This window comes from Haplochromis burtoni, unplaced genomic scaffold (assembly GCF_018398535.1).
Source record: "Haplochromis burtoni strain Fernald_Lab_line unplaced genomic scaffold, NCSU_Asbu1 Contig_1, whole genome shotgun sequence".
Lineage (NCBI taxonomy): Eukaryota > Metazoa > Chordata > Actinopteri > Cichliformes > Cichlidae > Haplochromis > Haplochromis burtoni.
Window position 1 is genome coordinate 2,710,552 of NW_024582362.1, and position 15,504 is coordinate 2,726,055.

Sequence of the window (15,504 nt, forward strand, 5' to 3'; positions counted from 1 at the left end):
GTCAAAGTGAAAAGGGTACATCTGGACTGAGTTTGTAGACTCTGGTTAACTGCTTAATTCAGGTGTAGAGACAAGTGTCCATGTGGTTAGGACGTACACAGTGAAAAACCCTTTTCAATCACTTTTAGGGAAATCCTGAAAGATAACACACTTCCTGTAAGGTATGCCAACCAGTCTGGGTGATTCCCACCTCCACAGCACGTCCTCCATCAGCATCTCTGACCCTGCTCACATCTCCTCGCTAAACCCACTTAAGAAGTTTTGTGGAAATGCGTAAGCAGTGTCCCTCTTGTTTATCAAATAAAGGCATTTCTCCACTTCATCGCTGAGGTTTATTAATGAGAGATAAAGACTGTCCACCCTTCCTTCCTCAAAACAACAGAGGAAACATCATTCAGGGAAGCCCGTCCTTCACTCGGACTCCTCCTTGCACAGCAGCTCATAAAGAACCACCTCCACTGATCTGTGAGCAGTTAAACTGCTGCTAGGGCAGTTAGCGAATTTATCACTTAAATCCATTATTGCCTTTCATTGTCAGCATCATTGTTCCCAGTGGATCCCCCATTGAGCACAGTATCTAGTATTACTCATACTGCTAACACTTCCTATGCTACTTCCTTGTGTTTCACAGGAGGCAGCAAATACACACACACAGGCAGGAGAATGGAAGATGGAGGGGGAAGTCAAGGATCTCCTCCAGCTTTTCAACAAGCTGTTTAAACAAGTGTCTAATTAGCACACTTTCTGTGTTATCAGGTAAAGGAAAGCATTTCGCAATCCTAACTACAACATCACTGCCATTACCAGGAAGTACTGTGGTTAGTTTCCACAAAGGCTCATTACACTGACGTACCAGGGAATCTAAAACAAACACCTGAGGGCAATGAAATATTTCAGGTGCCATGAACAGAAACATGCAGATGCATACTAAGGTGAAATTCAGACAAATTAATGAGGACATAGTAAACTCTTTGAGCTGAAATTTACATCACTGCAATAAATCTCAGGAGCTTGAAGCTTTCTAGACAATCAGCCGACATGAAGAATTTGTTTACCTGTAGTGAAATGTGATCATATGATTTTATTATCAGTTTTAAAATACTAACAGATATAGAGAGGTCCAGTCTAGAATAGTCTCTCCAATAATTCTGATTAATATAATGTATTAAAGGTAACAGTGACAGCGGGGTGTGAATAAATGAAGAATTTAGTTTGTTCTGTGTAAGAAGGTGTTTTTCAGAACGGCTGATTATCCATTATATTTTATATTATGTATTAATCATTATTATGTATTTTCTGCAGTTATTCTGGACTGATTCGCGTTATTTGTCACATTCAGTTGAATAAATATTGATGCAGAACCTTTTTATACTTCTTCCTTTCTCTGTATTACACTGCTATATATGTACATATGGATTAAGTACAGGTATGCATGTATGTGCGTGTTTTACTTGTCATCCAGCAGGAAATAATTGGTGGAGTTTTTGTTTCAGTGACAGATTTAAAACAAACGCCATGATGCATTTGGAAAATGAAAAAACACCATTTTAAAGAGTAATAGCACATGAACAGTCGAGGATAACTAGATGTAATAAGTCGTTACACGTGTAGGACATCTTTTAAAATTCACTGTATGCAAAATAAAACAATTAAATTAAAACTTTTTAAAAATGCCATGTCCCGGATCAAACTCTTAATGTAACGCACGATTTGATATGCCAGTTTCGCTGAACATGTACAGTGACAATAAAGGGTGATTCTACTCTATTCTATTTTGCACCTGTAGACGCATCATTTTTTATTCCTTGAACTGCTTCCACTGGACTCCATAAATGCAACCTAGCGACTGTTTGAGCAATGAGCACAAATTCACATCGGTTCCTGCTCAGAGGAGTTTTTGACCCCTCATCCATTTATATTATTGACAAGCTCACTAGCTTCAGGAAACAACGCCTGCGCGCATCCATTCAGCAGAGGCCATGCGGGCAAGGAGCCGGGCCACAGGGGTCCCGGTTATCCAAACAAGTGTCCGGGTGGGATATGGCGCTTATCATCCTCAGCGCAAAAGGAGGTTTACAGCTTCAGACACGCAGCCACAGCGGCGACACAACAAGCCGATAAATGAGGAGCGGCAGCGCAATAATTAAGGGGGATTAGCTGTCAGTCTGTTGTTTTCTACCTTGATTAGTTGAAATACTTATTTTTGTTAGGTTTGTCAGGTTTACAAGAAATAACGATCATGAAGTCAGAAATAAAATACCGCATGCTACAAACGTTTCTACGTTGATTCACAGCGTCGGATTTTGGCTCTAATTAACTAACTCTTACAAACAAGTTTCCTTGACTGTAAATTAGCGCAGGTCTGTGTAAATTAGCAGTTATTCTTGCGGCACGCACTCTGTGCGCCCGTAACATCTGCAAAACTGACCCAGTTACTTACCTTTTGCTAGAACACCATAAAATCCAAACAGCACGGAGAAGAGAATAAAATTCATCATGTCTGGAGACTCCGAAGCAGCTTTGCGCTTTCAAATAAAATAACGCATGAAAGAAGTTGTATTCCTGCTGTGGCTCCTTTCCCCCCCCCCTTCTGTTTTTTTCTCTCCACCGGACTACAAACGCAGCACAGCGCGGTTGACTGCTGCGCTCTGAGCTGAGGATCACCGAATGGGAGACAGTTTCCTGAGTTTATCTGCGGGAGATCACGCAACAGGACACCGCGCTTGAGCTCCAGTGCAACTTTTTCCCATCGTTTCGGATTGTGGTGCGGCTTTATACTGTTCCCACAGTGCACCCACCGGATAGACGGCTTCCGTTACGTCCAGTGACACACCCAGCGCGCGCAACAGCGGTCCCATTTCAGCTGTCCCATGTAGTAAAACCTGCTAAATGTTATATTTTTTCTAATATAAGATAAAACAAAACTCTGTTTACTCGGATTTTTCACACTTCGGATTGGACATTCACTTTTTGTTCCTAAGCCAAGAGTCTACATGCGCTATTTTCCATCGGGACGTTTATGCTTCACTGGAAATGATGCGCACTGATCAGCCGCTTGCGTATATCTTGTCAGTACCCAGGGCTGGTAAACGGGATGATCAGCACGTAGGCATTGGTAAACGAATAGTGAACTGATCGACATTTAAAAAAAACGTGCTCTGCGGAAGGTGCCAAGCATTCCACTACTGGAGAAAATCTGGTCTCACCACTAAAGGAAAGTCACTCACGTTTCCTTCAAACTGTAGTACAGGTGCATTTCAGTAAAAAACAAACAAACAAAACCACAACAACCCCCCCCAAAAAAAAAAACCAAAAACAAAATAAATTAATTATTTCTGAAGCAACAGGAATGTTGAAAATTAAATTCAGAGGACTGAAACAGCAAATTTCATTGATTTACCTTAACAGCAAAGCAAATAAATTATGTAATAAGAGATACAAAAACAAAGAAAAAAGATGGTTCTGCATTGATAATGTGTCTTTAATATAAAGGGAAATGGATTATTTAACAATGATGTAAATTGCAGTTTTTTTATTCTTCATTTCTTCAGGGGATATTGTACATGGCACATTGTAATGGCACAGCTTGTCCACTGGGTGGTGGGGTGAGCTGAATGAGGATGGAGAAATGGACCAAACTCTTAAGTGTCTGCATAGAAAGGCTCACTTAGGTCTGGTAATGGTAATCTTACTGGGTCCTCAGGTTTAATGTGGAGGCTTTTTAATAGGACATAAAGTATAAAAGTGGCACCGTTAAGATAAATTAAATCACAGTAAAACTGAAAAGCACCTACTATGGATGGACTGTTCTCTTATCTACAGTTACAGCATATACCGCACATAAAGCTATTACTGTGGGATATACAAATGCACAGACGTACATATACAGTACAAGAACAACTCTTAAACTCAGAGTGAGCTGTGAACACATCCAGTAGCATACAGTACACGGGGTAATGCAAAAATACAGGGTTACATGTATTGTTCGAGAAAGAACTCTTTTCACAATAAGACTGCATGCAGCACAGGACATGGTTTGTTTCTGCAGTGAACAATGTAGCTGTGAATGGAAAAACAGGAAGTAATTGGCAACATTTACACGCACAGGATAATGTAGCCCACCTCAGATCTGCTCTGAAACCTGATGCGTACCAGCCTGCGTGATTGCGACAGGCTGGTGTTTGGTGCCAAATGTGAAGACTTTTACAGGGAACTTCACCAAATGTAAAAAAACTGAAAAGAAAAAACAGCCTCTTGATGGGAGCTTGGGAGTGTAATTCATAAAGCAAGTTGCAGGCTGCAGAGCCTTCCACGGCTCTAGAGTGAGCAATTTATGTAGCTGGACTAGTTTCTTGAGTGACATTGTTTGTCTTGGATTCCAGTGTTAACGTTTAAATGCAGCAAGCCAAAACAAGTGAATCGGTAATCAGCTTAAGATCAGATTTTTTTCTTTTTTGTCCATGCAACATTGCTGCAGTTGTTTGAGGAATATGAGGAAGCAGGAAGGTTTGGAACAGGGATGATGCCCCCACTGGCCCAATGCCTTGGACACACTGCCAAAAACTGACTCATTGTGTTGCCATCCGTCGTGACGACAATCTGAAGACAGACTTCAGGTCTGAAACCTCCTTCCTGTGCGTTACCTCTGTCGTGTAGTTCACGTGAGTAAGACGTTTGATTGGTCAGACCTGTCCCTTGGTCTGCTGACGAATCCAGTCGGTGAATTTGACCACCTGTGTGTAGACGCCGGGGCGGTTCTGCCTGGCACAGCCCTCGCCCCAGCTCACGATTCCCGCCAGGAACCACCGCCTGCCTCGCTCCAGACACACTAATGGACCCCCAGAGTCACCCTGAGGACACACACACCGATAAGCATGTAGACACAAACATACAGATCATCAGAATCAGAATCAGAATACTTTATTGATCATAAAGAGGAAGCAGTCAAAAATTCCTCCAGGGTGTTTTATATCTGCTCATAACTTTTAAGCTTCAACACCCGAGGATTAGACAACACGGAGGATGGTACCGTAACTAGCTGTTGATGCTGTCGCAAACATTAGCAGCAACTTTGACAGTCTTAGATTTACTTTACCAGGTAAGTGGCTAACTAAATACTCACAAATATCGGGTATTTCCTAAATGCCTTCATCAGGGATTGATGTCTGTTTCTTTGATGCAGCTGTTTTATGAGTTATAGCACAAGCTCCCTAATATAAGTTACTTCCTGTCTCAGACAGACTGAGCCTGAAAAGCTTTTTGAGAAGACAGTCATTATTAGGAATTTTAGGTGAAACGACCCTTTAAACAGCCCAGTTTAAAAAGCACCATAGTGAAGCTCAGATCTGCTGTATGTATTTTTTTATTTGATCTTTGATGATTTTCAGATAAAAAAGAAGTTTGTAATGAAGAGAAAGTCAGCTAAGGGTAGAATGAAAGATTCCACAAACGTTATGGATGAGTAAGTAATGGATAATAAGTTTTTCATGTCCTTTTATTTAGAAATCAATACCTAAGTTCTATTTTATTATTTATTATATTAAACTTCAGTATATTTTTAGCTAACTAGGGAGCTCATTCTTCTTCTCTTGCCAACACTTTCTTTAAAGATGTCACACATTTTAGGGTCAACTTGAAAGAAAGGCAGATGTGAAATGTAACAGTGAGGTCAGAGGTCAAATGTGACATGATATTTGGACACAAACTGTAATGTGATATTTAGAATCTCCATATATATGAACAGCCTGAATCAACAAACTAAACTTCAGCTCATGTTAGCGTTTGCTGAAATTACTGTCATTGTTCGTAAATCACTGTAACAATGTGTGTGTACAAAAAATGCTTAGACTTCTAAAATTGTGGAGGTGAAATTGTGACACTCACCACAAACATGAAAGTTCCTGTAAAACCCTGACAGCTGTGTAGCACTTTCTGCAGAGACTAAATGATTATCTGCACTGATTATCTGATGATAACATGAGGAACGCTGTTAGATAAGGCATCTGAAAAATAACTAGCCTACCGGTAGGTCTACTTTAGTGAAACCAATTCTCTACTATTTTATATCTCGTGAGCACAATTTTATTTGTTTTCACGCCAGAAGTGGTTAGTTGGCTAAATAGAGGAGTCTTTACACAAGAAATCATAGGAAGCAGCATGTGATTAGCAAAAAGACACTGAGGAAGTAGATTTCTCTTGTATGGTTTAGATAAGATTTCTTGGAAATACTCCAAGAAAGTATCTTAAACCATTTCTGGTTAAGACTAAAAATAAAGTGTTGAAATTTCTTAAGAAACCAGTGCAATGTTTTCCATAAAATCCATACACACTCACTTGACATGCATCCACACCTCCCTGCAGATTCCCAGCACACAGCATCCTGGGAGTGACGGCGTCATCATACAGCTTGTTGCAGGTGCTTCTATTTATGATCTTCACTGAGGCCTCTTGTAGGCGAGAGGCTAATTCACCTACAATCCACAGAAACAGTCAAAGTTTCCAGTAAAATTAAGTAAAATTTGCATATTTCTATTCAATAATGAGTGCTTACCATCCTCCATAAGAACTCCCCAACCTGTGACATAGCAGCTGGTCCCTGTGGTGAAAGTGTGAGAGGAGGAGGGGACGCACACAGGCTGCACCAAGTCACTGAAAAAAACAGGTGCGCTGAGCTCGAGGAGGGCGATGTCATAATCAGATGTGAACTGGTCATACTGTGGGTGGAGGAGGATGCGGCGGATCGGTCTGGTGGCTGCTCCTTGGTTTCCTGTGGTCATCACACGCATTCCCATGTATGCACGCCACGCACGTGCATCTGAGTATCTAGGATACACTGCGCTTAAATAAAGTGCTTATATATGAATCATCAACATAAGGTTCTCTGTAGTTTTCTTACTTAATGGCGTCAGAGTCCTGGAAACAATGAGCAGCAGAGATAAGCCAGCGGTTTGAGACCAGCGTGGCTCCACAGACATGCCCGTAGCGATCCATCTGGAGGCTGACCTGCCATGGCCATGACCCAGCTACGGCGTCACTCCCTCCCACTATCTTGGTGCGTTTTTTGGGCCTGGTTCCACAGCCTGAGGAATAGATAAGGAACACATATGAAGATGTTAGAGCCTGTATTTTAATGAGCAAGTACAGCGGTATGAGGTGCGGTACTTGAGCAATTCCTGTACCACAGCGCAGCTCATCAGAGCCATCGTAGCAGTCTTTAACGCCGTCACACTCCGGGTTGACCTTACTGACGCACTTCCCATTGGCACATTTGTAGGAGGATGAGGAGCAGCCTTTAACATCTAAACAGAACAAATGTTGTAATATTATTTTTTTAGAGCACACTGTTGCACTAAACCATAACTGTGACATCATAAGCACTCACATGCTCTGGTGCAGTTGAGCTCATCGCTGCGGTCTTTGCAGTCAATGACACCATCACACACAGACGACTTAGACAAACACACCTTGTTGGGACAGACGTGGTAACATTTACCTCCTGAAAAGCAAACAGAAGGCAGCATGAAACACATGACCGAACCAAACACTGACATGTGAAGGTATTAAAAGAGCGGCGGTGTTTTCTGCTCACCACAGCTGCCCTCCTCACTGCTGTCCGCACAAATGCTCTGACTGACACACTGGCTTTGAGGTTTGCACTGGTTGTTCCCACACAACAGTTCCCCAGGCTTGCAGGATGCTAAAGGTTTGATACAGAGCACAAATAAATGTGGGTCTAAACCAGGGTTTGTGTCTATATCTGCATCAAGATGTATAAACATAATTCAAACCAGAGATCCCAAAACAAAGAATACAAGATTAAGCGTGTGAGGACAGCGCACAGGACTTAGGCAACAATACTTACAGCATTTAGCCTCGTCCCGTCCGTCTGAGCAGTCCTTTACTCCATCGCACACCTTCTTCAGAGGGATACAGCGACTATCTCCACAGCGAAACTGGCGAGGGCACGCTAATGACAGACAGCAAAGAAATTTTAAAAAACCACAAAAGCATAAAGTAGAGGAAGAACTCAAACCAACCATATAATAACGAAATAACAACACTTTGTGCAGTAACAAAAGATGGGAATTTTTCAGGAGTTTACAGGGGATGAAACTAAATTTTACATTATGCAATCAGGATCACTTCAGATATTTACAATTAAGGAATTTTTATGATAGTGAAGGAAAGCCCAGTGTAAATCTGGACAAAAATAACTTAATTACAGCCTTAGTAGGGATCTACAGCTCTAAGAAATAAAGAGTAATATCTACTTATAGTGAAAGCATTCAGTTTCACTTACTGCCCTCTGGGGCGAAGGCTCGGTATAGCAAGTAGAAGCCCTTGTTGGTGAGAGATTCATCAGAGTGGAAGTGGAGGGTGAGAGGAGAGGAGTAGACTCGCTTTTTGCCGCTGTTTGACACTGGATTGCACAATCTGAAGATACAGTAAAATGAGGAGTTTCACTTTTAACCCTTAAGCATGCTCCAAAACATGGAGATAAAACACACCAGGAGTTATAATCAGCTTACTTCACTCCTCCGATGTCCAGCCAGTCCTTCTCACAGCCATCTGATGATGGAGAATCCTGAATGTCCATTGTCACGATAGTTATGGAGATCAGGTATCCTGGTAATGGCACCTGAGGAAGTAACCAGAGATGATTAAGGAAAGTATTGCGATGCTGGAATGTCAACAGGCTACAGAAGAATATTCCATTGTTTCCTAACACATGCACACACTCTGTGTATGTACACAAACATTTTTATGTAGCTCACCCTCAGTGTCCATATGCAGTCTATATTTGGAGGATAATAGGAAGGGTAGTAGGGTGAGGAAATAGAGCCATTCCAGGAGGAAATTGACCCTCCACAACCTGCCCAGGAAGATGGTGACGCAGATAAGTGCACAAAGTACACACATATGTATGCAATTCAAAATGAAATTAGATTATGTCTGTGTGAGAGCACTCAAACCTGCTTTTGGGATGGCCTGGAAGTAAGCTTTAAAGATGGCTCCATCCCTCTGTCTGCTGAAAGAGAACGTGACTAGCATCACATTCCCAGAGGATGTCAGCTTCATAACCGGAGATGAGCCTGAAATAGGCAGCCCACACCACCTGCGGCAGTCACGCGCATCATTTTTAGAGACGGAACCAAGTTAAATGAATAAAAATAAATGTTACTTATCAGTTACTACTGCGTGTACACAAATATCAAAGCTCATAAAATGCTCTTTACCTGGCGATTATCTTGTTCTGTAAAGGAAGTAAGAAGTCATATGCAGAAAGCTTGTGAGCGGTGCAGCTTCCTGGTGTGGCGCCATGAAGGGTGAGGACAACCAGTCGAACCACGTGACCCGAGGGCACACGAAGTCTCCACTGGTAGTATGGCTTCTTGGGACTCACAAGGCTCAGGGTGCGGTTGTTACCATATTTGGCATAGAGGTCAAAGGACATGGCTAGACAGTGGAAATGATAATGATGCTGATGTTGTGAGTCAGATTAGATCTCTCTCACACACACACTTACACAGAAGAGCAAAGCATACTATTTATACAGTTAGTGCACATTTAAGCTCCTTTACAAAGCAACTCCACCTTTCCTGCTTTGTCTGACTTAATCAGTGTCGTATCTGATGTCTGCACTTGTGCTCTGCCCCTTCTGGTTTTCTGTGTACTTGCATGGAAAAGCAGGGAATTCTCAGAAATGTTTGACTCACCAAAACAGACTTAGGAGTTTTAAAGTGTCAAGCCAGAAGAGCACTGTCCTCACCTTGGAAGCCAAGCTGCCATTTCCCGCCCTGGATACTATTTGGATTTTTGATTTTGTCAGATCTTTCATCTGGATCAAAGTCGTCAGGGTCCAAACCTAAAAAGAAACAAATCAAGCATCAAAAATCTAAAACTTGGGTACATAATTAGGCGTTTATGAAAGTCTAACTATGTTATTTCTGTTTAAAAGAAAATCATTTTGCAGTAAAAGTACTTTATCTACCCAGTAAGTGAAGTATGTCATCATCTTGCTGCATAAAGTAGCGCTGCTCGTTGCGGCTTTCCCGCTGAATCTTGTTGCTCCCGGGAAGCCGCCGCTGAAGTCTCTCTGGGCTGGAAGTCTGAATTTCCATCGCAACATTGTCTGGGGCAGAGAATTTACTCCAGTAGAAGACTGTGAGCCCTTCTGCTCCTTCACTATCACACACAGAGGTTGGATCTCAGCGTGCTGCTGTCATGTACGTTCTTGGCATGCAAGAACTGTTGCAACACACATGCAGATTTTGTTTAGGTGTAGCATACCTGAAGGCAGTAATTCCTGAGCGTACGTGGTAAGGGCTCCACGGAGAGGACTTGTAGAGGTCTGAGAACTGCGTTTAAAAAAAAAATAAAGGTGTGGGGGGGTGACATCACAAATTGCACGCGAGATGGCTTTTTCCACTGAGGTGACATGAAAATACACCTGGTTGTGCAAATGCTTTGTTCTTGTTTGTGTGTATGAGACTCTTTATGTGTGCGTGCTGACTCTGAGCTGCACAGAGCTCCTTTGTGTCCCTTCCTGCCCGCTGTGAAGAGGTAAGATACTGGGTGGTATTGGCTCTTGGCCTTCAGTTCACCTGTTCTTTAATGAACAGATGGCCACAGAGATACTGTGACCACTTAACAAAGAAGCTAAATTGCCATTGCAGCTGCTTACAGGGATGTTAAACTATGGTACTGCAGTGTTTGGTGGAATTTTCACCTATCAATTTACTGTCAGATCCACTGCTATATACCTGACCTTCTGCTCCAAAAATCTAATCATATCTCCCTCGGCCCTTCTGTCATTCCAGATTACCCTACTGCCCTGTCTCTAGCTCTTAACCCCAGCATCAAACAGAGGTTCACCTGCTCTCTGTAGTGTCCGGTGCACAGAGTAGCTGATTGTGTGAAAGCAACACAGACAACGTTTTTATTGAGGGCCTGCTCTTCCTCTCACTCTTGCTGCCTGAGGCTAGCTAGGCTCACAAATACTGGGCTTGTCTTCAGCCCTGAAATGGCCCTGTCCCCTGGGGGTCTCAGGAACCTGCACACACACTGTGCCCAGCTCTTGTTACAGCTTTACATTTAACACTACCAGCGAGAGAAAGAGAAAGGGGCAGAAGAAAGTGGTGTGCAGAAAAAAAAAAGAGCGGAGATGGGAGGCTGAAGTAGATAAGGAGAAACTCTACAAATAAGAAAGCAAGGACAGAGGAGGAGGAGGAGAGCGGCTGTGTTTTGAATGTGCGACATAAAAAGAAGCAGTAACCCGCTGTAGAGAAGGATATCAAAGTCAGAGCAACAACAACAAGATCAGCTTCAGCCCAGGGGCAGGAAGGTCAAGCAGCACTCTAAAGTGTCATTCAGAGGGGAGGCAGTGACAGACAGGATCGCCGTTCCACTTACATAATGGTTCAAAGCCTGAGCCTGCAGGCGGAACTGAGGGGAGGTGGAGTCAGCCAGCTCCGAGGAGAAGCTCAGGTTTGGGAACTCCACGCTGCCTCCGAGAAAGAACACTGAGCAAGGCGGAGCTGTGGAGCAGGAGGGGGAGATTTGAGACAGGCGCACCGTGCGACTCAAAATAAATAACATTTAACACCAAAGGAATGGACCAGAAAAATCTCCTGCAGCTCCGTACTCACATGTTAAGTAGTGGAGTGTCAGTGCAATGGCTGCAATAAAGGGAAAGAAAGGCAAGAGACCCAACATCCATCTCCTCCAGGAATCACACACTGGAGCTTTTACCCCCTCCACGTTCTCTTCTGCCTGATCCTCAGGCTTCGTGGGGGGGCTCAGTGAATGGGTGGGCTTTAAGTTCCCTTCTCCCTTTCAAAGACAAGGACACGACTCAAATATCATACAAGGTTTTTATGTCTCAAATTGCTTCTAATTGTTATTTTCATGGTAAAGAAAATGAAATCTATATACCACAAAGTCAGTAGAAAAACATTTGACTGAGCCGGATGCTGATTTTCAGAGAGCAATGGAGAACATCCTTCAGATTAAAAGATCTACTAAGACATTTAAGGACTTGGCAGGTTTCCCCCAGGGAAGCAGACAAAGAGTGGCTGGAGTGGTCTGCTTTCCCACGGCCTGGCTGTGCAGTGTCAGCAACTCAATCAAGTGGCCCACTTGGATGTGGACATTCATAAGAATGGGACACAGAGACATCTAGAGCAAGATTTTACACTTAAGAGGAATCATAAGTAAGAGTCTGATGGACTCTAAATAGTATGCAGCCCTTTTGTATTGGGGGAATAAAAAGGGGGTGAAACAAGCAGACGGACTTAAAGAGTTACAATATGCTGAAAAAACAGTTCTCGCAGAAAGGTTTCAAAGAGACGCATTGATGGCTTACCTGTGGAGCAGCGTAGCCTGAGTGTCCATGCCCGGAGACGCAGTACACTTCACAAATCTTGCTTTTGGGGAGAGTCCACATAGCACTGTCCCGTTTAGCTCCGGAGAGGCGATATGCAACAATACCCCGGGCATAGAAACGATGGAGAGAGAGGAAATCCCCGCTGTCGCTTCCTCTGGGAAAAAAAAAAAAGAAGGGGGAAAAAAATCCCCACACCGAAACCTGACCCGAGGGGGCTCGGATGCAGCGGGCATTCACTGCCTCCCATTTACCTGAACCTGGCGGCAGGTGTCACACGGAGCCCCAGAATGCAGTGCGGGCACAATGAGAGCACTATGAAAGGGTACAATCCGCACAACCATCCGTGCGACAGATATTGTGGGCAAACTTCCTTGCTGTGTATGTGGGAGTTCAGCTCCGTGGGACAAAAGAGTGTTTGAGGGAAACGTGTGAGGTATTACAACTGGGGCTGGGCCGCTGCGCCCTTGGATGGTCCTTAGGGGACAAAAACTTATTGTGAGCTTTTATTCAGTATGTGAGATTAACGGCACTTTATAACATCCGTAAACTATTAATTATCGGATGCAAAAAATACACAACACAGGACACAAGGTATCCAGTAATGATGTTTTTATTTGGAATATTGTGCTGGGAATGGATGAGTTTCACTGTGTCATCTGATATGGCTGTAGATCCAAGAGGTGAACTTTGTGACCCTGCTGTAGACCCCGGGTAGGTTTGGTCTGCCGCAACCAGACCCCCAGCTGACAATCCCGATCAGGAACCAGCGACCCCCGCCTGGTGCCTGACATGACAAAGGGCCACCCGAATCTCCCTGAGATACGAAGAGTACACAACAGTAACTTGCAATGATTCACTCACTAATGTGCACAGAAATGCATGTGAGTCTTTTCAGTTGGATGGGAGCATACCTTGCAGGCATCCCGCCCTCCTGAGGGGACTCCAGCACACAGCATGCGTGGTGAGATGATTCCGTATTGCTTCTTACACTCCGTTTGACTCATTACAGACACCTCTGCTTTCTGTAGCACCAAGGAAAGCACCGTGTCTGCAGAGCAGCGAGATGAGGACCACATATCAGACAACACATCACCTCCCAAATGGACTACTGCAATGATGTCTTGTCCTGCCTAACAATGTGCTGGATGTTTAAAACTCAGCTGCACATCATCCTCAGCTTTGTGCACCTCTACTGACTCCTGGTCAGGTGGTATCTCCTATAAAAACCTCATCGTCATCTATAAATCTCTACAAGCCCTTGCTCCGCACTGCTCATTCAGACCTTTGTAGTCCACAAAAGCCGACTCTCCATCCCCCACACCATACTGTGGTCCTGTTGCTGCCCGCACTAACTCTGACCACCCCCAAATCCACAATGCCTCATCTTTGGGATTTTCAAAAACCAGTTCAAATGTCACCTATTCACTGAGGCCTTAAGCTCAGGCTTTTTTGTTGTTGTTGTTGTTTTTGCTTTACACACACACAAATCAAAGGCTTGTATTACTTCTATGGGATTTCTTTTACATATTTCTGTTTGTATTTTGCAAGCATGTATGTATGTATAATTTTTTTGTCTTTATTTAAAACTTCATTTGTTTGCATCCGAAATATTTTGGATCATCTTGGGAAACATGACATGCATGCAATCAACAGTTGAAGGCATTTGTCAGTAACTGCCTCACAAAGAGGTGAATTTAAATGAGTCCCCTAAGAATGGGCCTACATTTTATGCATTTATTGTTTATGTCTCTGAGGTCAAAAAACAAATAGTTCAGCATTAAATATCATTTGCGTCTTATAGCACTGTCCTAAACTAAAATAAAGGTGCTGTCCAGATTGTTAAAATTAAATATTTTATGTTTTTCGAATTGTTATTGCCAAATATATCTCGAGGATCTTACAGCTTCTAACCCAGTGACAGCTGGGGTAGGTTCCAGCCCCCTTGGATCCTAAATTTAAATAAACAGATACAAAAAAAAGTAGATGGACAGATGTAAAAATTCTCAGACTTTGCTTGTACTTACCATCCTCAGTTCGGTATCCCCACCCAGTCACTACACAGCGGTGGCTGTCGGTGACGGTGTGGGAGGAGGACGGTAGGCACACAGGCTGGACCAGCGGGCTGAGGGAGGGTGGCCAAGGCTTCTTCAGCTGCAGCAGCGCGATGTCGTAGTCAAACATTTGAGCGTTATAATACTCGTGCACCACGATCCGCTGTATCTCCACCACGTATTTGGCACTGCCTTGTGTCAGCATGCCGAGGTGGGCGCGCCAGTAACGTGGATCAGAGAGCCTGCAGAGGTCAAAGTTCAGGGACATTAAAGAAGCAGGTTGTATAAACTGGAACTTACTAAACTAGATCTTACACAGCTAAAAGAAAGATGAGTTGAGCTGATGAATTGATAATCTTTAATCTAACTTTAAAATATCATGTGAGGTCTTTGGCAGATTATAACCTGTGAAAAACAGTGGGCTTGCAAGTAAACCAGCTGCTCAGAGTAATTGATGCAATGTTATTACTAAATTAAAAGAATACTTATAGTTCATAAGAACACCAGCGAGCTTGGCTGACCTTTGCTTGTTGAAGCAGTGAGCAGCTGAGACGAGCCAATCAGTGGAGAGGACAGAAGCACCGCAGTACAGGTGACCATCAAAATAGAGGCTGACCTGCCAAGGCCACTCCCCCTCTGCAGAGTTTACTCCACCCACGATACGCTCCAAGCCAGTTGACGTGAACACCCTGGTCAATGGGGAGGGACGACCACAAGCTGAGGGTGATAGAGATGGGTTTGTTGTTACACTTGTTAGATTTTAAAGGTGACCACAGTGTTTGTGAGCGTATTTTACCATTTAAACCCGTCTGGTTCTGCCACATGATGCAGTTAAATTTACCTGCATCATGTGGCAGAACCGCAATACTGAATCTGATATTATTATGTGTATGCACAGATCTGCCACACATTTAAATGCATGTGCACACTATGTCTTTATCAGTGTGTACAGCTCATGGCACAAGTTACACACACACAATAATCACCTACGCTGACATGCTGATTCATCACCATGGCTGGCAGTCCTGCTGCCACCTTATTAAAACTCAGAGCTTTGATGCATGTGTG

General features: G+C 43.4%; 3 protein-coding genes across 5 annotated transcripts in view; all 3 read right to left on the reverse strand.

Moving 5' to 3' along the window:
- flt1 (fms related receptor tyrosine kinase 1) overlaps positions 1–3,104 on the reverse strand; it is a 38,913-nt gene extending 35,809 nt beyond the window's left edge. The window contains exon 1 of one of the 2 annotated variants that reach the window (XM_005912221.3): positions 2,441–3,104. In XM_005912221.3, coding sequence (XP_005912283.1) covers positions 2,441–2,498 — 58 coding nt within the window. In that variant the 5' untranslated portion in view covers positions 2,499–3,104. The remainder of the gene's footprint in view (positions 1–2,440) is intronic. The other variant, XM_014337677.2, reaches the window with a different exon arrangement.
- Positions 3,105–3,441: 337 nt separating this feature from the next.
- Positions 3,442–12,556, reverse strand: LOC102294787 (suppressor of tumorigenicity 14 protein). The gene is made up of 19 exons (XM_014337589.2): positions 12,365–12,556; positions 11,649–11,832; positions 11,413–11,537; positions 10,291–10,358; positions 9,992–10,185; positions 9,770–9,865; positions 9,237–9,456; positions 8,973–9,115; positions 8,775–8,872; positions 8,529–8,638; positions 8,300–8,433; positions 7,862–7,966; positions 7,589–7,696; positions 7,382–7,495; positions 7,179–7,298; positions 6,896–7,079; positions 6,551–6,822; positions 6,334–6,470; positions 3,442–4,850 (listed from the first exon to the last, which is right to left on the reverse strand). Exons 1-19 carry the CDS (start codon positions 12,443–12,445, stop codon positions 4,683–4,685), a joined length of 2,661 nt encoding a protein of 886 aa, XP_014193075.1. The 5' UTR covers positions 12,446–12,556; the 3' UTR covers positions 3,442–4,682.
- A 7-nt stretch (positions 12,557–12,563) lies between these two features.
- The window catches only part of tmprss7 (transmembrane serine protease 7), a 10,599-nt gene continuing 7,658 nt past the window's right edge, over positions 12,564–15,504 (reverse strand). The window contains exons 15-18 of one of the 2 annotated variants that reach the window (XM_005912217.3): positions 14,958–15,153; positions 14,410–14,678; positions 13,297–13,433; positions 12,564–13,199 (exon numbers count right to left, since the gene is read on the reverse strand). In XM_005912217.3, the coding sequence (XP_005912279.1) occupies positions 13,038–13,199; positions 13,297–13,433; positions 14,410–14,678; positions 14,958–15,153 (764 nt within the window). In that variant the 3' untranslated portion in view covers positions 12,564–13,037. The remainder of the gene's footprint in view (positions 13,200–13,296; positions 13,434–14,409; positions 14,679–14,957; positions 15,154–15,504) is intronic. The other variant, XM_042223454.1, reaches the window with a different exon arrangement.